Source organism: Lutra lutra, chromosome 5 (assembly GCF_902655055.1).
Source record: "Lutra lutra chromosome 5, mLutLut1.2, whole genome shotgun sequence".
NCBI lineage: Eukaryota > Metazoa > Chordata > Mammalia > Carnivora > Mustelidae > Lutra > Lutra lutra.
The window spans coordinates 114404627-114431537 of record NC_062282.1 but is presented as its reverse complement, the minus strand read 5'-3'; the positions used below and the strand labels follow the sequence as shown (position 1 = coordinate 114431537).

At 35.6% G+C, this 26911-nt stretch overlaps 1 protein-coding gene across 14 annotated transcripts in view; it reads left to right on the top strand.

Annotated features, from left to right (window-relative positions):
* MEF2C (myocyte enhancer factor 2C) overlaps positions 1-26911 on the top strand; it is a 177652-nt gene that overhangs the window by 69393 nt on the left and 81348 nt on the right. For 9 of the 14 annotated variants that reach the window (XM_047730013.1, XM_047730000.1, XM_047730007.1 and 6 more), the window contains one exon: positions 8521-8716. In XM_047730013.1, the coding sequence (XP_047585969.1) occupies positions 8663-8716 (54 nt within the window). In that variant the 5' untranslated portion in view covers positions 8521-8662. Of the gene's footprint in view, positions 1-5204; positions 5379-6526; positions 6700-8520; positions 8717-26911 lie in introns of those variants that run through there. The other 5 variants (XM_047730001.1, XM_047730002.1, XM_047730006.1 and 2 more) reach the window with 4 other exon arrangements.

Sequence of the window (26911 nt, the reverse complement as noted above, 5' to 3'; positions counted from 1 at the left end):
ACCAAGGTAAAGAATGATGTGCAAATGAAGCAGAGAACTTGGCACTTGACTGTATGGAAGCCCGTGAGCCATGTGGCTTAATTGGGGCCAGTTGGGATCATTTAATGATTGCTGTCAGAAGATCAGATTTAATTCTCCTTATAAGAAGACCACAGTGGGATAGAGTTAAACAAATTGTCATCAGAGATTTCAGATGAACAAAGCCTTAATTAGGTTGATTAGGATGCTGTAAAAGAGATGAAGAGAATAGAAAAATTGATGAATCACTGGTTTCCATGTTGAGCCACATGTAACAGCAATATCAAATATCTATATTTTGAGAGACATTATTACAGCATTTTGAATATTACATGTATCAGATGGAAGCCTTTTGAGTAAACTTTCTAAAATTCTGAAGTTCAACTAGAGGCAAAAGTAAATGACATTCAGTGCAAATAGTGGGTGATTTATGATACATATTCTTCTTAATGTATAACAAAAACATTGGCAGGAGGACAGTGGTATGTCTTTCCATTTAAAGCCCATCTTTAAATATTAAATAAGAGGGAAAATAAATAGCAACAGAGGCAAATTATTTTCAAGGACTTAATTTTCAGTTGTTTAATGTATTATTTGTATACTGAATAAAAACAAAGCCTTTACTTAGAATGTCCTTTTGACCATTCATATCACAATCTTAGTAATCTTATCAGCGATAATACTCAATGACTACTCAGGTGTCTTAAAACGTATTCTTACTGTTTTATCATCACATTATGAAAGACTAAAATGTGGTCCTTCCATTTGCTGCAGCTTCACAGGAAAATGTTCTCTCTGCACACACCCATACACACACACACACACCAATGTATCAGTTAGGCTAAAAACTGTGCCCAGTGCATACAGATTTTTGAGAAAGAAATTTATAGAATATTTCCATTTTAATCATGAAATATGATACAGGAAGGCTTAAGAAAACAATGAACATAAAATTTTTTTCTGACATGATTATGAGATGTCTGGGAATTCGGATTTTGTTGTAATAAGATGATGATATGGAACAGCAGCATCTCCCCTTTCAAGCCTGGCTTGATTTGATGGCTGACAATTCTGTTTCACTGATACTGGTATTGTATAGTGCTTTACTTGCTTTGTTCAATAACAACAACAACAACAACAACAAAAATCCAGCTGCATATTCATTACAGAGAGGTTACAGCTGGGGAACAGAACACAATCTGTGATGCTGACTAGTAGCTCTTGCTCTGTGATGAGACAGTGCCCGATTTACCTTTGTGGTAAGCTCTGCCACGTCACAAAGTGGCCTTGGAAAGAGAACGTGGTGGCTGTACTGTTGTGAAAAATCGGGAAAACAAAAGCATGGTAGAACCCTGGATTAATTACTTAATATGATGAGGAAAGACAAAAAAACTGTTATTGAACTGTGGTTCAATAACACAAGGCTCTGGACATATTTAGACCATTTGGAGTTTATTTTGGCATGGGGAATGGAGAATGCTGTTTAAGCTGCCTTGTGAAAAAAATGTCCAAGACAAAATATACCGTGGAAAACCATGACAGGGAAGCTGTGCTTCCCCCCGTGTTTAGTAAATTGTTTATAATGCAACACAGTTGTTTAAAGGTGGGTGCCTCCTAATTTCCAGAACTGTGTAAATAAAATGATTTATGTCAATGATAATAGCAGGTTAGGCCCACTTATTAAATCAATTGCAGAGGTTTTCAAAACGAGTTCCTTTTTAGCCTTATTATATTTCTGACATACATTTCATCTCCTTTTGTCCTTGGGGAAAGATATTAAAGTAGGACTAGAAGCATTAATGTAGAGTTTTCAGCAGCCGTGGTCATTGGGAAAATTGATATATTTCCCTAGTTATTTCTACTTTTGCAGCCTGAAGCTCTTCCATGACTGATACTTAAGAGAAACTTCTTAATTTTTATAACACTGTAAATTTTTCCTTCATGTAATGATTATTGTTAACGAATAAATGAAGCATTACCTGTTAGAACTTGCTCATCATTAGCTTTGCAAAGTCAAGTTTTCATGGTATACATAAGGACAATGATTCACTTGGTAGCCTCATGATATAATATGGTTTTTATTTTAGGTCTCAAAACTGAAGCAGTCTTACAAGTCGTAGGTCATGCTCCCAGTACTGCTATGGACCCACTTCACATATAATACCACCTTAAATGACCATAGCCATCCCCTGCACACCAGGAATTTTGTTCCTGGCGTTCCTGGATGGCTCACTTGGTTAAGTATCCTACTCTTGATTGATTTCTGCTCAGGTCTTGATCTCACGGTCATTGGATCAAGCCCCATGTTGGGCTCCATGCTCAGCAGGAAGTCTGCTTGAGATTCTTTTCCTCTCCTTCTGTCCCTCCCCCAATCATGCTTGCTCTCTCGCTCTCTCTCTCTCTCTCAAATAAATAAATAAATCTTAAAAAAGAAAAGTCTGGAGGTGCCTGGGTGGCTCAGTTGGTTAACCATCTGCCTTCAGCTCAGGTCATGATCCCAGGGTCCTAGGATCGAGCCCAGCACCGGGCAGGGAGCTTACTTCTCCCTTTCCCACCTCATCCTACTTGTGCACTCTTTCTCTGTTAAATAAATAGATAAAATCTTTTTTAAAAAAGTTTGTTCCCAACTCATTGTAGGCAACAACAAGCTGAAGTTCAGACCTGAGCTTCCTAACTCGAAAATTCTTTCTACTTCCACTCCTCAGTATAAATTACTCTTCTTCCATATATGAGATGCTATATAAATATGACAAAAGATTAAGTGAGGTTATCGGCCTGCTTCTATATGTAAGAAAATGTTCTCAGGAGTAGTCATTAAAAATAAAAACTGAAGAAAATACACATCTGAGAGATGAAAATCTTAAAATCATTAATCAACTAAGTTATTAGCTCCTACTATAGGCCTGGTAGTGGGTTAGATACTGGGAATACGAAAGTGGGAATATGAAAGCAAGACAAAACAGAGATGTTGAAGAAGACAGACAATTTCAATTATGACAAGTGCTGCAAAGGAAGACATGGTGCTATGAGTCCTCATGGGGGAATTGTTGCAGCCATGAAAAGATGGAGTGCTTCCTGAGGAGGTGAAATTAGAGCTGAGATGGAAAGGAAAGGAAGAAGTTAAGGAGGCACAGAGGGGAAGGAGGAGCATTCCAGGCAGAGGGGATTGCACATGCAAAGGCCCTGTGGTAGGAAGGAGCATGACATGTGTGAGGAACGGACAAATGACATTATTATTTGTGTGTGATACTATGTTACAGAGACTTGAAGATAACTCAAAAGTCCATCATATTGACAGTAAATTGAAATAAATTGAGAAAATAACTTTGTGTTTGGCATGATGGTACTTATCCAGTGATAAATAATGGTTGTTTTTTTATTATCTTTAGGAGGGTAAGTTTTAACTCTGTATCTAAAATGAACTCAGCTTGCATTCATAGCTAGGGTAATATAACATGTTATATAGAATATCATAAACTTAAAGGGAAGTGGAAGAATGACTTTCAGGACCAAGGAAATATTCCCCAATTTGTAAGACATCACGTAGTTGAGTAACAATAAGAATAACAATAATTATATCTTTTGAAGTTCAAAATACCTCTTAAGCACAAAAAAAAAAGTAAAAGTTCTACTTGTTCCTTTCAACCAAAATATAATTACATGTCTCATATGTCTTTCAAATATGTCGTGAGGTAGAAAGTTAAATGTATCTAGATGTACCAGAATGAGCTGAGTTTTCCACTTAAAATAATATTGAATCATTTAATTATCTGAATTAGTAATACAAGCTTGCAGCAACTGGGCTTAAGATCATTTTTGTACCTTACTAAGAATCCAGTTTGTATTTACTTAACAGTATAATTTCCTATGTGATATAGTATGCTTGGTTTTGAGCCTTGAGTTTTTTTAAAACATTATATGAAGATGCTAGTGTTGTCAAAATGTGAATCAGTGAAGAAGTTATTTGCTAATATGAGTAAAAGAAAACCAGAAATCTTTCTTTGCAAATTGACATCACATATTTTAATGTCTTATCATCATTCATGGGCTGTTTTTATTTAAGCAACTGCATTGTGCTTATCGTAGCAAAATACATGCTTTGCGAAGATAAGTTTAGCAGAAGAGAATTAATTTCTTCCCACATCTTTTAATGTGGCATGGCAGTCTCACTCTATGATCAAAACACATAACTGAAGGTTGTGTTTAATTTCTAAATCAAAGTGTTGTGGGAAGATGATTGAAATCTGAAGATGACTCAGATCCACTTGATATGTGGTTTTCTTCCTACAGAAACCTTATGGTAGACTGCCATGTCCATGTTAGAAGGAACCTAATAGTGATGAGATTGAAATAAATAGTTTCACTATATACTGAAAGTTTTTGTTAGTTTCTTTAGTTCTTACTCTGAATTTTTTAAAAGAAGTTTGAGACCTTCAATAACATAGGCATCTATTCTCCCCACCCACTGCATCTTTTTTTAAACTATGGGTACAAAGATGTAACCAATGTGTCTTACAAACACTGATATATTTTTGGGGAACAGTTTTTGTAATTCTTTTTTTTAACTAAAAATAAAATTTATCCAATTGGCTCTTTGCCTGTATAGAATTCTTCCTTTGCCTCAAAGGGTAAATTAAGATTGTATGGCTGCATTAGCTATGTCAGATGATTTCTGTGAGGCATGACAAAGGTAATTGTGATATATCTCCTACTTCACCAAAGGGAACTTGTCTTCTTATTTTTATTTCTTAAAGAAATCTTAACAAAATATTAACCTAGAACTGAAATGGATTTTTCTTAGGTGTTTTAAAAATAGAAATAAAAAATTGAGTCCCCATGTCTGGATTTCTGTCATTGTCCCTTATCTGAACCTCTCAAAGGCCTCTCTGTGTATGGTGTGCAGCACAGCACACTCAGACAGTTCTGCTCAGAGAAGGAAGTGAAGAGTTTTGGTTCCCATTTTACACTTCTGGAACAGTTTAGGGAAGGAAGCACCTTTACACCTTTTATTGTTCGTGGTTGCTGACATCATATCCTTCCCTGACCAGTCTGTGCGTGTTTCCTGCCATTCTGTCAAGATTCTTCTGTGTTACAGGGAGGGATTTGTGGGAGGGAGGGAGGGAGAGAGAGAGAGAAAGGAAGGGAGCAAGAAAGAGTGAGGCAGGGAAGTGGGGAGGAGGTGTGTGTCACTCAAGGGAACTTGTTTGTAAAGAGAGAGCTGGGGTAGGAGAAGGATCTTTAGCATCTGTCCACAAGAAATTCTTCTCAACTTGGGTCTCAAAACCACTTTGCCTTCATCTGTCTGCTTATGCCAAACTCAAAGTGAACAGAAGCCTGCCATAATGAAGTTCCCCTTTTTAGTAAGCAGCCTGATTTTATTTTTCTTATATTTAGGTTGACAAAAAGAAAAAAAAAATGCAGAAGACTGTAACTCTATAGAGTGTAACTGTGGTAGAGCATTTCTTTTTCTTTTTTTAATTACTGATTGTTTCTGTGTAGCTCTGTCATTTTCCAAGAATGCTGCTTTCATGTGGAAAGAAGTAGCGGCAAGGCTGCTGGAATTATTTTAAGCTTATGGTTGATTGTACATAATGAAAGTTCTCAGCATAACTTGAAATTCTACTACATGTAGTTTACCTATTCTTTTCTTCATGTACATACAAAACAATTTTTAAAACTACTGAAGTTTTTTAATCTCCTTTTCAGCTTTTCTAGGCCTCCTACAAATTAATACTTGAAACTGACCTTACAATATAATTTTGGCATAAAAATCAGCTTAGAGAAGTAGTTACGCCAAGAAAACAATTACTGAGCTATTATTGACCTTCCTAAACTCTTTGAGTTTTTACTGACAGCCTTGAAATGTGGTGATCCATAATCAAATGTTCTAAGGCACGTTTCGTGACATATTTTACTTCATGAAAAAAATCGCATCATCACCGCGTAGTAGTCTGCATATGTACATAATAATATCAAGTTTTGCATTTTAAAAATGCTCAGAAGGCAACACTTCAAGAAATATTCATTTTTATGGAAAACAAGAAAATATTTTAATTTTACTGAAATTTAAACTTGTTTCTCTTTACATTAGCTTGCATATTTCAAGAAGGAAAATACATCGAATGGTATTTTCACCGACTATATTATATATATATATTTGATATACGCATACAAATTTTTTCAGGCAAAATATTTCCCATCCTTTTTTCTTCAAGAATTAAAAAAAAAAAAATCCTTGCTCTGCTCTTTTTAAAAAGTGTTTCTCCTTTCAAAGTTGTGAAATACGGGGTGGTGAGGTGTAGGAACTCTTCTAAGTTTGGCTCATGAGTTCTCTCTCTGCCTTTCTGAAGAGACTTTTCTCGAGGGATGCTTCTCTGCTTGTTTGGTTATTTGTATTTTGAAACCAGGATCTGTCGAAGTTCTTGTCTTCCCCGCCTTGTCACCACACTCTAATCTGTTCACCCTGACCTTCCACCTTAAAGTGAATAAGCTCTTAGGCAGGCATAGTCCTGTAAGCCGATAGTGCCATCGGCCTCAGCCAAATGAAAAGAAAGGAAATTGTCCCATATGCGTTTGTGGATTCATGGGTTGGCTTTTTTGTGATAGAGGAAGCCTGTCTGTCTCTGTGGGGTCTTGCACATGCATGGGAAATGCCATTCTAACGGGCCGCTTTCTTCTAAGGTAAGACTATAGGAAACACAGGAAAGTTGCCCAGTTGAGTGATATTTAAGACAGTTTCTAAAAATAAATAGATGGACAGTGTGTGGCAACGGTGAATATATAATGAAACTGTGCTTTGTGAAGGTTTCATATTTTAATGTGATTTTAATGTTTTATTATAGCTAATTTTTTCATGTGTATTTGTCAAATGTGTGTTATTTATATAACTCTTTAAAACTTTTGAACTACTTCCAACATTTAAAATTGCCGCTGAGTAGTAATTTTTGATGAGCACTGTGTGGTCATGGTGTTACTCAACATATATAGTATTCCCAAGGGCACAACTGAGCTGCAGTTTCATAGAAAGGCATTGGGCAAAAGAGAATGGATGGTCTTAGTATTTAAGCAGCGCTTAATCCACCAGAACTAATTATATCATAATAGCTTCTGCAATTAGATAATCACAGAAAATTTTAATTTAAAGAAATTTACTCAAGGTGATAAAGAATTTAGAAATTAAATTAAAGAAATCAAAAGACAGCAGATGATCAGACCAAGTGTGTAACAGCTTTCCTGTTCCAATAACTTTGAATTAGAGCCAAATAATCTATTAAATAGCCAGGACATTGGCTTAGCATTACATAATACATGTGGGAATTTCTCAGGTCCCTCATCAGACACCAGCTAAAACAGGGAAATTCTGAGCAATGTATAAAGTAGTTGCATTCTTTGACATAAAACTGGATAGAATAATTGAAGCGGTTGCTTGCAAATCTAGAATCCAATGTGGAATGCTTTCTTGTTAACTTCCACATTTAACGGCAATTCATTTTCATTATGTTCAAACGTTTTCAGATATAATTTAAAACAAAGTAAAATATATACTTTTAGTACTCGGGTTCTCTGGGTTTATTTTATATTATTGATGATCATTTCTTTAATTTTAATTCATGACCTAAAGGTATCTAGTATATAATACTGGGCTTCTGTAATTTTGTATGTTACTCCCCAAAGATATATGATATGTCTTTTTTAAAATATTTAAATTTAGAGAACTGATGGCTTATTATAAAAAGTGTAGTTATAAAAAAAAGTATCATTATAAATGGAGTAATACTCTAATTTTTTGCACCATTTCTTTTCTGTGAATGATTATCTTTTTTGATTCTTGTATTCAAGATATAGCTTAAGGGCTTTCAAGAGGAAAAGGAGATCTCAAGGCTGATAGCTGCTTATTATGTAAGATTAAATATCCCATATTATTTTTACAGTGTTCTCAGAGCAGTGACTTTTTAAAAATAAGATTAAAGGATTTAGATTTAAATTAGTTGACATTTACATATATCAAATAGCGCTTTCATAATAGTCCATCCTATTTGCATAACGAGGGGACGTTATCACCTCTGCTGTCAAAACAGGAGATTGTTTTCCCTTCAGAAATGAATTAGCTGCCCTACTTAGCATACACAGGTACATAAAGGTTCATTAACTCTCTGATTTAGGTAATTTTTCATAATGGAAGGGTGAAAATAGTCACCTAATTTCATTAAAAAATATTAAGGAACTCATTGCAAAAGATACATTTCAAATGTTGGGCTTTGAAGTATAGTTTTTGTCATTTAAATGACTTGTTAAATTACTTATGAGATTATTTTGATTATAAAAACAAACCGTTCCTTTTTGATACCCTCCTACATGGGATAGACCATGTGCTTTTAGTACTTATTTTCATTCATTTGATTGGCTTACTTTCATATAGTTCTCTTTTTAAATTAGACTATGATCGCTCTTATGAAACCGCCTTTCTGTTAAAGTGGTATTTAATTTTTCTCTTTCTTCCAGCAGGAACGAATGCAGGAATTTGGGAACTGAGCAGTGCAAGTGCTGAAGAAGGAGATTTGTTTGGAGGAAACAGGAAAGAGAAAGAAAAGGAAGGAAAAAATACATAATTTCAGGGACGAGAGAGAGAAGAAAAACGGGGACTATGGGGAGAAAAAAGATTCAGATTACGAGGATTATGGATGAACGTAACAGACAGGTGAGTGGGGTAAACTTTTTCCTGTATCATCATTTACGTGGACTATTTATTACATTTTCCCCGGGTATTTTAAAGATACCTAAACATTGGAACTTAGAAACATCCATTAAGAGAAGTTTCAGTGAATTAAATGTGGCCAGTTTAAATGCTAATATTCTATCATATGTAAAGGGGGAAAAAATCACCTTGTCTGTTAGACAAATAGTTTACATATTAATGATTGTTCCCTTTTTATTTCAACATAAATTTTGAATGGGAATTGTACTTCTGTAATACAAATACCTTAATGATTAAGAGTTAATAAGCATAACATTGTTACACTGCATGCATCATCAAACAAAGATATTCTTATATGCATAGGAATGAGTCCTTTTGTGGTCATCCATTTAAAGGTTTAGAATATAGGCTTATAAAAACAGCTTTCATTGTATTCACAGTAAAAGAGACTTTGAAATGTATCCAAAATATTTAGCATTGCACTGACAACAACAAACACCCTCACAAAATATTAGTAACTTAAAACATATATGTATAATATATATAAGTATATTTATATAAATATATAATAACACACATATAGGCAAAAACTATTAGTTAATTCACACCATTATCTTTAAACCATGAATTTGATAAACAAAGAGGCAAATGATGTTACAGTTTTTTTCTACAACTCCATTGATAATGCTGTATGATCCCATTAATCTATCCTAAAGATTTTATATATCCAAATGCTCTCTATTCAGCAAAGACATGTATATCATAAATATCTGTGATTTGACTATTTTTCTTCACTCTTGGGGAGAGTGCATTTAGTTAGGTGATATAAGGAGAGTTGGGTAGTTTGTATGCATTCTGATGTTAAATTACAAATAATGGGAGAGATTATGGTAAAGCCAGATTCCAGCCATTATAAATGGATAATGGAACCTGGAAGACAGGCATTCCTTGACCATGGAGAGAAGAATGTTTTACCTGTTGCCCATTTACTCTGGGGAAAGAGCTAAGAGGATAACCTCCGATATGCCCTCACCCGACAATCCCCCAAATAAAGACACTCTAGCTCTCCAGTTGTCCCTTTCTGTCTTATTGGAACTTCAAGTGAGACTAGAACTAATACGTGGCTTAAGTTTTTTTTTATATTTTTTCCATTTTATTGAGAGGTAACTGACTACATCACTGTATAATTTTAACACAGACAGTGTGTTGGTTTGATTTACATATATTGTGAAATGATTACCACAGTAAGTTCAGCTAACATCCTTCATCTCATATAGATACAATAAAAAGAAAATAAAGAAGAAAAAGGGAAAAAAATTCTCCTTGTGATAAGGACTCCTAGGATTTACTCTCTTAGCAACTTTCCTTTATATCATACAGAGGTGTTAACTATAGTCACCGTGTTTTACATTACATCCTTAGTACTTACTCATCTTGTAACTGGAAGTTTGTACCTTTTGACCACCTTCATCTGTTTCTCCTTCCTCCCACACTCCTCCTCTGATAATCGCAAATCTGATCTCTTTTGGTGAGTTTGTTTTTTAGATTCTACATATAGATGAGATCATACAGTCTTTTCTTTCTCTGTCTGACTTACCTCACTTAGCATAATTCCTTCAAGATTCATACATGTTGTTGCAACTGGTAGGATTTCCTCTTTTTTATGGCTGAATAATGTTCCTGTGTGTGTGTGCATGTGTGTGTGTGTGCACGTGTAACCACTTCTTTATTTGTTCATCCATTGATGGACACTTAGTTGTTACCTGTGTAAATTATAATGAATAGAAGTTGTTCTTTATGCCATCAAAGCCAGTATGTCATTAAGCGATAAAGAAACTTTTTAAATTTAAATTTTTGTAAATTTAAATTATTGTATTTAAGGTACATATGACTTGAACTATTTTTGGCTGGAAATTGAGTTAAAGGATAAATAAAGGTTTATGATGGATTTCTTCATTGTTTTCCTACATGTTGTTTATTGCTATGGGTCAAGCCAAAAATAGCAATTCTGTCAATATAAAACCACAGTATTTTTTAGCTGGCTTACAACTTGAAATTAAGATTGAAATATTGAACACCATGTACCATTGACTCTTTAGACTGTTATTTGGACTAAAATCCATTTGGAGTATAGTCAGAAATTATATGAATTAGTACCTACATTTCATTAATAATGACAGGTAATTTTTAGTTTCATGAAATTCATTGTATCTTCCTTTTGCTTAAAAGACAGAAGAAAATTTTTGTAGGTTGAATTCATGGAGTTTTCATTATGCTTTATAAAGGAACATAAAATTCACACAAGATGCAAGAATTTTAGCACATACTTTTGAACTAACAATTGAACATCTTTTCTTAATTTAAATATGGCTGTGTCTACAATTGCTGTTACTTTTATCCATGTCAGAAGTCTTAATAGTTTTAGAAGAAAAATTGTTTAAATTCAGTTCAGTCATAATTTTTTTTAATCCTGATGATGAATTCCTTGATTTTATTCTATAGAAATTTAGGATCTATGTAGTCTTCTCCACACTTGAGGTACAGCAGGCCCTTCACTCATACTCTTAAATCAAATTGGTAAAATTGAAAACTGCCATGTTTTAGTGTGTATTTCAGTGATTATTTTAGATGGCTATTGACAGTCTCCAACATCCATCTTACTTATACATGTTTGTTATGTGTACCACTCACCTACTACAAGAGCAGTCCTGAGAGCCTGAAAGATGTAGGTCACTTATAATCAACACTAACAAATCTGCAGGAACAAATCATCCCAAGTGCGGAGGCACCCCTGGCCTGGGCTTCCTTTAAACTATGTGTTCACGTGTTGAAAAGAAAAATGGTAACTGTTTTGCTCTTTTGAAGCTTCCCCCACTGCAGACTCCCTAATAGAACCTCACACAATGGTTCACTGTCATCTTTTCTTAAGAAGTAGTAAAAGCCTGCTCTGCCTTTGCAGGTGTTTATTTAGCTATACAGAAAACAGGATGTGTTTTTACAGAATAAGAAAGAGAGGCATAAAAGTGTGAAATGAAATATTATAAAGCTGATGTGTAAGTTGAATATCATCAAGAATTAACATTGCTATAAAACAGAGCAGCTAACTATTTAAATTGAATTTTATCCTTCCTCTGCCTTTCATAATGGAAGTAGGGAGAACAACTAAAATTCAGAAACTCCAGGTGTATACATATAATAGTTTAAGAGAAGGAAAAAATTAACAGCTCTTTTTATTCAAAATTTGTCCAGAGTTTCTGAGTTTATGAAAACTAATTATTTCTCAATTTCTCACTTAAACTGGATGGATTTCTTAAGCCAGTATGTAAAAATAAATAAAATCATAAATTTTTAATTAATCTTAAAGAAATTTTCAGTCAGCTTAATAAAAGCAACATGCACCAAGAATTACATATGTATTATTTCATTTCATTCCTATTAACCCCATTTATAGTTGAATAGCTCATTTATTTATTAAATCAACAAATAGTATTAGGTTGCAGCGTGCCTGACATTAAGTATTCAGGGTAAACCAGACAAATCTCATACATCTTATCATCTGCCACAGAAGTCAACAAACTTCTCCTATAAAGGGCCAGAAAGCAGATATTTTTGACCTTGTGAGCCAGTCTGAATAAAACTTTACTGACAAAAATGGAACAAGCAGTACTGGGCCAGATTTTGTGGATCCCTGGCTTAGTGGGATGACACAGAAATGAAATGTGCAAATATATAATACAAATGTTGTAAATAACATGCTATGAGTGAAATTATCAAGGTGCTATCAAATTATAACAAGAGGTGCTTTATTTAGATTGGGGATTAGATGAAAGGTCTCTCTGAGGAAATGCTGAAAGATGGGAATGAAGACATGAGTCAGAGTTAGGCAGGTGACAACATTCCAGATGGAACAATATTTGCAGAGCTCCTTAAGAACGGAAAGAGCTTGCTAAGGAGCCAAGGGAAAGCTCGTGGAACTTGAGTCTGATGTGTATGACTTTAGAGAGATGAGAGAAAAGATTAGATGCTAGGCAGGGCTCAGATCAGGCAAAGCTTTGAAGTCAGATAGTAATAGTAGGTGGTAGCCAAGATTCGGAGCCCACATCTTTCAGATTAAAAAAGTAAAACAAAACATGCTTTTCTCAATTATGTCATGCTGCATCCTGTGTAATATAATGGCTAAGAGCATGGTTTTGTGTCTTTGCTTTTCCCAATTACATCATACTGCATTCAGTATAACATAATGGTGAAGAGCATGGTTTTTAGACACACACGAACCTAGTTCCGGTCCCAGTTCTGCCACCAACTAGCTATATTAACCTCCAGCATGTGCCTTAACCCCTCTGAGCCATGTCAGTTTCCTCATCAGTAGAGTGAGGGTTAAAAAATTGTACCCAGCTCCTCAGGTCACTGGGATAATCAAATTAGGGGATAAATGTAAAGCATCTAACATATAATAAATGCCCAATAAATGTATCAATTAGCTGTTCCTATTAAGACTCAGGCTCTTTAAACCATTAGCTGTTAAAAGTTAATGTGACTTCCATCAAAACAGCTCCCGTGCTGTGTCACACACTAGAGTCATACCTGAACCTTCATTTCAAGAGGGTTTTACCTTTAAAACTATCAGGGAGCTGGAAGGAAAAGTGGAACAGAGCAAAGCAGGAGCACAAAGGAGGCTTTGGAAGCTCACTGGGAGTGAGAGAATCCTTTCGGAGCAGGAGCAGCTGATGGCAGAGGATGGCTCCTGGACCAGAAGGAGAATCACAGACATTTGTAGAGCAGGGCTTGTGACAAGGATGGGAAGCAGTAGCTTTCGAAGCTCTATGCTTGTGGGACTTCTTTTCAAATGTATGTTACTGACCAAGTTATTTTTAAATACTTACCACTGTTTTTATCACTTCAGCTTCCAGCTTATTCTAACACTTCAATTTCAACGTCTCCATCTGCATTCTTTGTTTCTACCCCCCTGAAGTACCTTCAGCAATCAGGCAATAATGTTACCCTCCTTCATATGGTCCCAATAAATACGCCCCTGAAAAAGCCAGATTTTTTAAATGAGTTTTGTTTTTGTATGACTCTTTTTACAAACAGAGTAGATTTAGAAATCTGTGATTTCAGTTGTATCAAGAAGAAAGTAATATAAAAATTAGGCTTGCTTAACCTAAACATGTTTATACGTGTATGATTTTATTTTAAATTTTCAGCTTCTCCACTTTGAAAGGATAAAAGAGGTAAATCCAAATGCATTTGTGTGACTTGTTATAAAAAGGCATTTAAATGTTTGAATAATTATAAGGGAAAAAATATTTGCCAAATAACTCAGTGTCTAATATAGTAAGTTAAGGGGAAAAGATTTTTAAATGTCTTAAGCTCTCTTCTATCAGTTCTGGCACACTAATGGTTTTTGCCAGCAAACAAAATTTCATGTAATTATCAGTGCAATAACTGGAGCACAAATTAAAGACAATTAGCAGCATTCTCCTGTTAATAGAACAAGAGAATCCCCTTATGACTAAAAAGAATTCAGAGATCGTAGCTGTTAAATTTTCTCACTTTTTCTCTTTTCTTATGTCCCTATGTCAGTTTCTCTGTACGACTTATAAATTGCCTTAAATGGGCTTAGAAAAAAATCCTGGAGAAATATGTTCAGTGTAGATACAACGTCTGAACAGTTTCTACAGATGGATGTTTTTAAACTAAATCTGATATTTTTTAAAGTAAACTGAATAAAAGAGATTTACTTATTTCCTCAAATGACTCTGTTTTAAAAAGAAACGAATGTTACTCCTTACTTTCTCCTGTTCTCCACTATTTTATGCAGTTCTTAGAATTCAAGCTGTAATTTCAGGGTTTTTTTACTGTAGTGTTCCTTCAAGGTGATATCCAGAATACCAGTAAATAAAAGGCTAATTATAGTTCTAAACTTGAGAGTAACAACCTACTAACCTATTCTTTAAATGTAAGGAACAAGATAATTTAGAAAGACAAATAAATTGCTTCAGGAAGTAACTTTGTGATGAATCCTGAACCATGAGTCAAAGAACAGAGTAATCTAGACATATACATTTTCTTTTATCATTTGCACAAACAGAATTTCCAGAATCATTAGTTGTTTGTATGCATACCAAGTAAGTATATATTATTAGAGAGGAAATTATACATAAGATACTATCAGAGAGTTATCCATGTTTCTCAATGAATGTCTGGAAACTTGTTTTAAATCAGGTGAATAAAAAGTTCAAAAAAATCACAAAAGTGTTGATTTAAATCTAAAATAAAATCCACAAATACTTCATAATGATGATTATTATGCCTTTTTCCCCCCTCAGTGTCATTTCTTAACAGCTAACTGCTTCCCCTACACTTGGTTTTAATATATAAAATTAGGGTGTATCATAGTAACATATTAGCACATAGTAGTACATTTCAGAATTGAATTATAGGGTCTATTGATGTGTCCTGTGGATGCCTACTTCAAGGTTCCCCATGCACATAAGTTAGATCATTCTTTCATTTATCTTAAAATCACCAAAGGGAAGGGGTGCCTGGGTGGCTCAGTGGGTTAAAGCCTCTGCCTTCCACTCAGGACATGATCCCAGGGTCCTAGGATGGAGCCCAGCATTGGGCTCTCGGCTCAGCAGGGAACCTGCTTCCCCCTCTCTCTCTGCCTACTTGTGATCTCTCTGTCAAATAAATTAATTAAATCTTAAAAAAAAAATCAAAGGAAAAAGTTTTGTTCAGAGAGCTGGAATTACTAGTGATTGAAGAGACTGAGAAAGGAAACCAAAAGGAAAAAAATATACTTTTGAGAGTTTCCAAATCAAAGAAAGCAGTAGCTAGAGTGCTCAGATGTACATTTAACAGCTATGACATCAGGTCATTCGTTTCTATTCTATTCCTAGCAATTTAAAAACAGTTCACAAATGGTCTCCCCTCTATATGGTTAAATCCTAGAGATAGCACGCCACACACTTACTATGCATCCCCTACATGTGGAATAGTTTATATGTGTATCGAATAGATCTATTCCTTTACTACCAGAGAAGTACTGTCTCAGATGCTCTCAAACTCATTCATTGGCTTTCCTTTGATAAGGAATCTAAGAGAGGCCAAAAGTTGCACAAGGCAAAAGATAACAGTTTCCTCCATGTACTTGAGGGCTTCAAGATGTTTTGTTGTTTCAGTTCTGATTTGAGTATCTCATACCATTTCCATTTAAAACCATCATTTAGAAAAATCCTGATGCTTGTATTTATTGTATCTCAATGATTCTAAGTAGAAAGTTGGGATTGAATGGACCTTCCACCTCTGCAAATGCACGCACACCCCATTCTGTCTGTGACAAGTCACCTTTTGCTTTGCAAATGCACAAACGCTGTGACATTGTATTACTGAGAAACCAACCCTAAAAATATAAACATTATAAATAGACCACATAAACCAAGAGGTTTTTCCAAACTGTAGATTAAAGAACATGTTGCTGATTTTTTCAAAAACTATGTCCTTTGCCGTCTAGACCTCCTCTAACATTGTAATTTATTTGTTCAAAATGACCTCCTTTAAAAATTATTATGATAATAGTATTTTTAAAGTTTACATCCTCACAGACTCTAATTGAAGAAGATATGTCAATGCCCCCTCCTCACTCCAGAATAATAGCTTTGGTTTAAAAAGAAAAATAACATAATTAATTTGAAGTAAATGAAATTCCATAATATGGAATATATATACTTGCATTTCTTTTGAAATAAGTTGAACCACTAATAAGAATAAGAGAACCACTGTAAATGTTCGGAATTTTGACTTTTAATTTTAAGTTGGAACAGTTTAGCTTAAGAAATCACTAACATTTAAATAACATTTCAACAAACGCAACTGTTTGGAAACTACAACGGAGAAAGCCTCCTGCCTTCTGTCTTGCGAGGATTGATTTGGAAGGCCCTGAGGGAGAAAATATTGGAGTTAGGAGGTAAAACTGAAGCCATCGTGGAAAGGAAGAAGTTACACTCTTCCTGTTATGACAGGAAACGTAGACAAATGTGCTTCCTGAGCATTTGCTCAGCAGGGAATGAAGTAGTCTTTGACCTTTACCTTAGGTACATTTTGGCTTTGTTAAACTAGTAAACATGTTTTTGCCCCCAAAATATTAGTCTGGTTTATTTGATTCTTCTCAGATTCAAATGATACATTTTAGGTATATGAGGTATAAAGAAACAGAGATATTTATTTTGTGACTGCATCCACAGATTGAATTTAGAACATAAATCAGCCTTTTAACGAACCAAGGAGACCTGAATGGTGCATATAAAAAATTAAAAACATACTGCATTATAGCCCTCTCTTTTTAAAATCCAGAATACTCTTAGGCTTAAAAATGGGCTACAATGAAATCTTTTAAATCCTGGTAAGTTTAATAATTGTAGATCATCTTTCTTCCTTTTCCTCCTACAGACAGATATATCAGAAATCAGCTACTACAAGTTTTAAAACTCAAACCCTGTGAGTTTGTGAGTAAACACTAAGGTTTATTCATATGCATTCAATTACTTAACTTTAATCTAACTCATTGTTCAATATTTTTGCCCAAGAAGTGTACAGTGCACAAAATTTAAGAGTTTTATTTGGAGGGTATGGGGTTGACTTAGGTGAGGGGTTGGTAGAGTTCTAAATTCCACACACTACATTCGCTATTTTAATCTTTTTATTCTGTTCAGAGTTTTAGGAACTACTGTTTGAAACCCCTTTGGAAATCCTGCTACATTGCAGCGAAACACGGCTCAATTTGCTTGAGGCTAATAAGGACAATAGTCCTCTTTGCAGCAGAACACACTGCTGTCTCATCCTCGCAAGTTATGCTGGAGGGTTACAAGCACATGGTAGCAGTCTGCTTAAAAGAGTCCCTCACTGCTCTTTAAAGAGCCTTTCATTTACGATGGCAGGCCCCGTCATTGTATAAAGGAGCGCTTGTCTAGAACACAAGTCTGCAGTGGCATTGCTTCCTCCCACTGAGAGTAATCATCAAGCCTAAAGCTCGCAAGCCTTTCTAATGACAGACTGAATTAAACAAAATAAAATTGAAGAGGAATAGTTTAGAACAGTTGTACCATTACTTACTGTCAGGAACAAGCCAGGGGAAGAAAAAGAGCATTTAAGAGGGCATTTCCCTTTTTTTCAATTAGAGATTGTCGCTGCAGACTCTTGACTCCATCCCTAACCCATTAAACACATAGGAAGACTGCGTGGCTGTGGATTAGAGACTGCATTGTATCTGTGAACTGTCCGTCTTGTCCCTCATTAGTCACTCTGTTTCCTTAACCAGGAGGAAACTGAGAGATTATCTATGCTGGGGGTAAGGAGGAATGGATCTAAAATATTTTCATAGGATGAGGGTTATATTTATCATGACTCTAGTTGGACAAAAAAAAAAGAGAGAGAGAGAGAGAGAGAAAACCTCAAAACTTTGAAAGTAGAATTCCTTGGATACATTTGTCCCAAATACATTGTAAAACAAAGACACTAATAATTACTTTATGAGTTAAAGAAATGAGTAAAAAGTTCTCCATTCATTGAGCAGTTCAATTAGGATTCAGCTGACTGTATACTGAGTGATAGAAAGAAGTGTTAGGGACCCATAGATAAAATGATGGTTGCTTCCCTTAGTAATGCATTGCAAGTTGTTTTTTGAGTTTGGACTCCGTTATTCTTGTAGATGTGAGCAGCTGCTCTTTCCAAAGGTCTTTTCTTTCATTTATGTGGAACTTTCCTGTAAGGTGCAAGTACTCCCACAGTTACTATGGCAGCAAAGTTCTCCTAAGGTAACTTTATGAACAGAGCCGAGATTGGGGGTGAACGGAGCAGACACATATGTGGCGTGGAGACTCATTATTAAATGTCCTTTCCGTTACACAGTAGTCAAACTAATCTCCCTGCCCCGTAGGAAATGGTACAGAACTTGTCCTCTGTTTTTAGAACTTGATATTTACATTGCCTGTGTGTAAGTCGGAGTCCCACCTTTTTTTATTCCGCCTGTAAACAGACCTGTATTTTTTACCAACCAAAATGTTTCTCATTTTGTGAAATTTAAATAAACATTCATAAATATAGAACTACTGCATGCCCACTAGTGTATACATGTGGTTCCCACTGGCTTTAGTGGGAATGGCTGGAGGTCTTGAGGGCAGAATTGGCTACAGTGTTCACACAAAAAGAGCTTTGATTTATTGTCAGAATGCAGAAGCCAACTTCTTCTCAATTTTTGTATTGTTAATATTTTTTACTTTAACCTAGAGAGCTATCATTACATTAATTAGTAAGTTATGCACTACTTTGCTTGTACTCATCAGAATTGCTGACAATTCTTAATGTATGTATGCTGCTCAGCAAACGGTTGATGGGATCCATGCTGTGCTGAATGTCAGCCCCTGAAATGCCTAGTTATCTAAAAGAAGGAACACTGACTAATGGAATGGAGAATGAATTTTGTGTGAAGAGGGTTCTATTTCTAGTTTAACCAAGAACTAGTTTTGTGACCTTGGATATGGCAATTCATGTCTTTGTGTACAGTGTCATCTAAGAAATGGGATGATGAACTGTACCATATCCTAACTTGAAAGAGACACTGTCAAATGTAGTGAGATAACTTATTATAAGGTCTTTGAACTTATTAGAAAAAAGTCACCAGATAAAGTCAACACTTATCTAAAAGCAATTATAAGAAACAAATCCACACACAAATTTTAACCCAGTCTGATTTCTCTACTATTCAGTTTTACCAAATGCATGTTTTCCCAGTAAATTACTATGACAAAAAAGAAAAATAACAATATGAAATTTTCCTGTCTCGGTGGCAAATTTTCTATTAACATAGTCAGATCATGCATAGAAAGTTATTTTTAGTCATTCATTTTGGATTGCAAAAAATGTGTAATTCCTCCACCCATCTATCCATGCATTCATTCATCAAATATTTAGCCAAGTATTGTCCTGGGACCTCAGAGTACAAGATTGGAAAAGAGATGTTCTAGGCTGTCAAGGGAAGTTCAAGGTCTAGCTGAGAGAGAAACTCTAGTCTAGACATAATAATGGTTAACACAAGTTGTCAGGTTCTAGGACAGCAATCTTTTACAGTATGTGACAAGAAATAACTGAGCCCAGTGCATCAGAGAAAAAAATACTACCTGCCTTGTATAGTGTTTCAGTCAACAAGTTACTTACACTTTTATTACAGCCCTAGATTAACTCCCAAGACTCTGTAAGATGCTTCGTATAACCTTCATTTTACAGGGGAGGAAACCGGGGTTCAGGTAAGTTAGACAGTTTACCCAAGAGCACACAGCTCGTAAGTGGCAGATCCTAGACTTGATTTTCAATTCTCATGTTTTTGTTTCTATGCCACACTGCTTTATTTTTTTTAAAGATTTTATTTATTATTTATTTGACAGAGAGAGATCACAAGTAGACAGAGAGGCAGGCAGAGAGAGAGAGAGAGGGAAGCAGGCTCCCTGTCGAGCAGAGAGCCCGATGCGGGACTCGATCCCAGGACCCTGAGATCATGACCTGAGCCGAAGGCAACGGCTTAACCCACTGAGCCACCCAGGCGCCCCCACACTGCTTCTTTAAAAACATTTTAATAAGATGAATTATCTCTACCGTTACTTTTCTATGCATTTTCAGCACTGCCCGGAATTTAATATTATAACTCAAATTCTTTACAGTCTTTGTAGCTCATCTAGCTACAAAAAGTGACAGTGTTTTATTTCTTGGAATATAGAAATCAGAGGTGATTATGATGTCATATTTATGAGATTGAGTAACCAAAACTTAAGGCATCCTATAGAATGAAACTGCAAAAATAGATTCTCATTTTGAACCATATTACCATTCACTCAGATCTTCCCCTTGACCTAGAAGCCTGTGCTACCTAGGCATTGAATCTGAACATCTAAAATCTGAAATAAATATGTTAAAGGTTACTCTAGTCCAGCTTCCTGTTAATTCAGGAATACCTACACCTTCCTCAATAAACAGCTGTACTTGAACATGTTCAGGAATGAACTGCTTCCTACTTTATGAGCCTAGATCCACTCTGGCAATTCTCCTCACTAGATTTTCCCCCGTTTTCAGTCTCTTTAAAAGATTTTCAGCAGGGGCACCTGGATGGCTCAGTTGGTTGAGCATCGGGCTCTTGGTTTCTGCTCCTGGGTTGTGGGATCCAGCCCCCTGCGGCAGGCTCCAAGCTCAGCCAGGAATCTGCTGCTAAGATTCTCTTCCTCTGCTCCCACCGCCCCCCCAGCACACACACACACACACACACACACACACACATACTTACGTGCACACTCACTCTCTCAAATAAATAAATCTCAAAAAAAAAAAAAAAAGATTTTCAGCAGTGCTTTCTAGTTCTGGTCTGTAGAATAAAACAGAATAACTCATCTGCCTCTTCGTGTACCACAAGTCTTCAGATCTTGGAAAGTGTTCAGCATATCACTTTTAACTATATTTCTCTGGATTAAACATTCCAGATTTCCTCAGTGATTTCTTTCTTTTTTTTTTTAAAGATTTTATTTATTTATTTGACAGACAAAGATCACAAGTAGGCAGAGAGAGAGAGGAGGAAGCAGGCCAAGCAGAAAGCCCGATGTGGGGCTCGATCCCAGGACCCTGGGATCATGACCTGGGCCGAAGTCAGAGGCTTAACCCACTGAGCTACCCAGGCACCCCAAGACTATTTTTTCTCTTGGTAGCAAATTTTTGTTGAAATTCTATGTAACTCAAGTTTTCTAAAAAGTCAACATAGGGATGCCTGGGTGGCTCAGTTGGTTAAGCCACTGCTTTTGGCTCAGGTCATGATCCCAGGGTCCTGGGATTGAGTCCCACATCAGGCTCCTTGTTCAGCGGGGAGCCTGCTTCTCTCTCTGCCTCTGCCTGCCACTCCGCCTGCTTGTGCTCTTTCTTTCTCTGACAAATAGCATAAATAAATAAAATCTTAAAAAAAAAAAGTCAACATAATTGAAAATTGGTTTCTCCCTCTAAAGCCTTAAGTATTCAGACCTTGAAACAGCTAATTTAAAAGTAAGCAAACAAAACAACAAAACCCCTACAGCAGATCCTGCTGAATAATTGTTAAAAAATCTAAATGAGCTTAATCTTTACAAAAGTTATTTTAGCTCAAAAGCTATAAAATCAAGGTTATCTTAATTTCTACAAAAAAAGGGGGGAAGTTCTTTGACTTCATGCCACCATTTTTTAGAACCTCATCTTTTTCATCAAATTTGGCCACAAACCAAATATTCAGACTTTAAAATAGACTATTTCCATTCCATAATTCACTGTTTCAGCAAATGTTCATTGAGTGTCCACTGGTCAGTCTGGATGAAGCCACAGATGGGGTCTCTGGGGAACTTGAAAGCCAATAGGAGAGGCAGACTCATAAACAACCAACTCTATAATATTAGAAAAAGTCTCATAGTAAAGGTTTGTAAAAAGTTTTAGAGGATGACAATGAGGGAGGAATGAGTTTTTTTCCAAATATAACAATGAAAGCTTCGTAGAAGAAATTGGCATTTAAACTAATTTAAGCCTTGCAGCTTGATTGGGAGCCTGCCAGCAACCAGATGGAAAGGGGGTGGGACATAATACCACAATCAGCTTTCACTGAGTACAAGATAAGAAGTAACCAATATGGTAGGTTTCATTTCATATTCATCTTGATTCGGTTAACATCTACTGTTATTTTTCTCGTTCAGTCTAGAGAAAAGGTTGGTCAGAAAACAAAAACTGAATTCACCTCTAACTCTAGATAAAAGTACAATTTCAGATCATTACACATGACTGAAAATATAACACTATTAACTAAGTAATGAACTTTGCTTCAAATAAAGCAACTTGCTTTTAAGCCTTAATGAATTAAATGATATTTTTTCTCCAGCCATGAGGAAGAGACAAGAACAAGGGAGATATATATGTAATAGAAGCCCCAGGGGCGCCTGGGTGGCTCAGTGGTTAAAGCCTCTGCCTTCGGCTCAGGTCATGATCTCAGGGTCCTGGGATCGAGTCCCACATCGGGCTCTCTGCTCAGCAGGGAGCCTGCCTCCTCCTCCTGTTTCTCTCTGCCTGCCTCTCTGCCTACTTGTGATCTGTCGGTCAAATAAATAAAAAAAAAAAATCTTAAAAAAAAAAAAAAAAGACATATGTAGAAGCCCCAGCACCTAGCACAGATGTCTGACAGGGAGAATGATCAATAAATAGTGCTTCTCATTTGGCATATAGAAAATGCTCAATAAAAACTGCTTGAGTTTTATTTGTTTCTATGAACAGACTTACCAAACTTTTTATAACTCAGTTGTATGGAGCTATATTTAATGATGTGCCTTTTCTCAATTTCAAATTCTAATTTCAATTCCTGATTCATACCTAGTAAGTTCTAAAGTAATTATAAATGTAAGATACCTAATGTAAGATGTATAAATGTGTGATGCCTCCCCTTATGCTAGGAGTTAAAACTTGAAGTTACTCTAAAACTCAATACTTAAACCTCTTACTGCAACATCATCATTATATTTGGGGCTGTTTCAAAAAGTAAAGGAAAGAAAATTAAAACAGTCATTGTTTACAGAGTATTTGCTTTCCGTGCATATATTACATATTAAGTCTCTTTAATTCTGAAAACTAATGTCGAATTACAGTGTCCACTAAACAATACTGGCTTTATTCTCTTGTCAGTGCACCGTGATTGATGTAAGCACTGGAAAAGAGCATCTCTTTGCCTACTGCTATGAAAAGAGTTTTCCATCTCACCGAAGGTTAAAAATAATGTTATTTTAATAGAAATGGACTTGTTCCCATTACAAATTATTGTCAAGTTATGAAAAATGTAATCATTACAATACATTATTATATTTAAGTATAAAAGCTCTGAGCTGCAATCTTTGTCATTGAGTGGCATATTTTAAACGAAGAGTAATATCCCAGGTCTCTTTAGAAAGCTTAATGCTTAAAAACAGTTTTATCTAACTATGCACAATGAGAAAAAAGCATTATAAAATACATTTTGAGTATGCTATGAGGAATATGAACATAATACAGAATTAAATTTAGAGCAATTAAGAGTAGATTTTGAAGATATTTTCTTAAATGCTTTAATATAGTCAGCACCATTTCAGTTTGCAGTTTTAATGAGAAGAAGCTATATGCACTGACTTTTTTGACAGGTATTATTAAATAAGTATGTATTATCCAGAAGCCTATTTGGTTACACAAAAGTTGAGGAGTAACTAAAAGTAAACACAAATAGTAGCTTTAATGATATTTCTGTGCTGAAATGTACTTTGATGGTGAGTGTTGTAACGTACTAAATTCTGAGGTTGAGTACAACAGAAACCATACTGTATTGAGACATTCCACCTACAGTTTGTGGTCATGAAAGTCTGATTAAAAGTGGTTTTAGATATATGAAAGTATTTTGGGCCAGTGCCTTCTGTATTGAATCTACTCTTACACTGTTTCACTAAATAAAATAGCAATGTGCAAATACATCAGGGTAACTAAATTGCTTCTAAAATAAATATTAAAAGACATTTTATATAAATCTATGTAATTATTATGATTCTTTATCTATTCCAAAGAGGTAGTCTTTAACTCATTATTAATACCAATCATAACTCATCTGAATAAACTAGAATAAAAAAGCTTCTAAAGTAGTGTGATAATCAGATATGAAAATAAAACACTAGGTATATTTAGTAGAAGTACCTTAGAAAGACAATCAATAATCGTAAAACAAAAAGTGAGACATTGGCAATTATTACAAAGAAAGATTGTCCCAAGTTGAAATGTAAATAATGTATCTGAGTGGAGATTGACTAGCTGATGTGGGCTGATAAATACCATATTTTCCAAAGAATGATCAGAGGGGATTCCATATTTCTGCTTTATCTTTGTATTAGGAATAATGAGATCCTCAAATAGCCTTAATCAGTAGACTCTTCATAGCCACCAACATAGACATATTTTGTAAGTCCTTTTTCTGTACATCAGCCAAGTGAGGGATGGGAACTAGGTTTATTGAGCTTCATTGTTAAGCGGTATGCTCACTATTGTACACTGATTTTATTTTGTGCAGTCTTTACAGCAACACTAGGAATAAGCATTCTCTCTATTTTACAGATGAAAAATCAAACTCAGAGAAAAATCCAATTAAAGAACTTGAATGAATTTCTCATGACTAGCACATAACAGGTTCAGCCTTCAAATTTGGGATCCTCTTAACCAGGCCCCGTGTTCTTCCCTTTCTACCATCCTGCCTTTAATGCAAATGTGATAAAGCAATATAATCATTATTGAGCACAGATTTATCTTTTTAAAATTCTACTCATGATATGATTTTTTAAAATGTCATGGGAAAAGCTTTCAAAAAAAATTTTTTTTTTTTCAAAAAAAAATAATTTTATTTATTTTTTTTAAAGGTTTTATTTATGGGGCGCCTGGGTGGCTCAGTGGGTTAAGCCGCTGCCTTCAGCTCAGGTCATGATCTCAGGGTCCTGGGATCGAGCCCCGCATCGGGCTCTCTGCTCATCAGGGAGCCTGCTTCCTCCTCTCTCTCTGCCTGCCTCTCTGCCTGCTTGTGATCTCTCTCTGTCAAATAAATAAATAAAATCTTTAAAAAAAAATTTTAAAAAAATAAAGGTTTTATTTATTTATTTGACAGACAGAGATCACAAGTAGGCAGAGAGGCAGGCGGGGGGGGGGGGGGGGGGAGGAAGCAGGCTCCCTGCTGAGCAGAAAGCCCGATGTGGGGCTTGATCCCAGGACCCTGGGATCATGACCTGAGCCGAAGGCAGAGGCTTTAACCCACTGAGCCACCCAGGCACCCCATAATTTTAGATAATATAGATCAATTTGATATTTCTAGAAACTTCACTTAATAGTTTTCCCTATTTCATTTTTATACTGCAGATCATTAACTTGTGCCCATATGTGTCTGCTGGTCCAAGCACTGGGCATTCATTGTGAGCAAAATAAAAATGGCATAAGATCTTGTGAAACATGTACTGTAGAGGAAGACACAGACATCAATGATCACACGCAAAAATATACAAATTATGAGATGTGAGAAGTGCTATTAGGGAAAAATAAAGGGTGATAGGTAAAACAGTATTAACAAAGTGTGGAGGATTGAGGAGACCAAGAGATCAGGTTTTTCTGTCTGTTCACCCACAGTTCTTGTCAATATGTTTATATTTAGGTTTGTGGGATGGGGTAGGATTCAAAGTTCACTCTGAGGTCTCTAGTTTGGGTAACTGAGTTTATTGTGAGATGGCCAAGACAGGAGGGGGAGCAGCTTCAAGGATGAAGATGATGAGTTTAAGCTGTGGAGGTTTAAGAGATTCCTAGGACATTCAGATAGATGTAGGACTGGAGGACATTCTTTGGGTGTCCCAAGACCAAAAAAAAAAAAAAAAAAATTGGGAATCTAGATTTGGGGATTACACACAAATAGGTGTTAGATAAAACAGGGCTGGCCTCTGCACGATGGGTTAGATTTGAAGGTGAGAAAAAAAAAATTTAAGTTGTCCATTTAAAAATCAACTAACGGGGCTCCTGGATGGCTCAGTGGGTTAAGCCTCTGCCTTTGACTCAGGTCATGATCTCAGGGTTCTGGGATCGAGCCCCGCATCGGGCTCTCTGCTCAATGGGGAGCCTGCTTTCCCCTCTCTCTCTCTACCTGCCTCTCTGCCTACTTGTGATCTCTGTCTGTCAAATAAATAAAATCTTTAAAATAAATATATAATAAAAATAAAAATCAACTAAATTAAGTTAGTCAGCATTTCCCAGAGAATATGACTCAAAAAACTATCATTGAAAAATGATAGTAAAAGGTCCTCTAAATAAATAAGTAAATAAGCAAAGAAACAAACATTCTTTCAGGAAATGGTTTGGGTGGCAGGTTAAACAAAATTTAAAAGTTTTTCCAGCCTTTAATATATCAATGTGCCTCATTTCCCAAATGTATTAAGCTACTGAACTTTTTGTCCTGAAGAGTATTTTATAGAAATGATATTCCAGAGAACACCTGCTGGAAAATGCTGGGCCATTTAAAAGCTTACAGTTAACAATGTCCATGGTTTTTGGTGGACAAACTAGAGTTGTAATCAAGAAAGGAATGAAATTGGGAATAGTGAAATTTTTATTGCATTT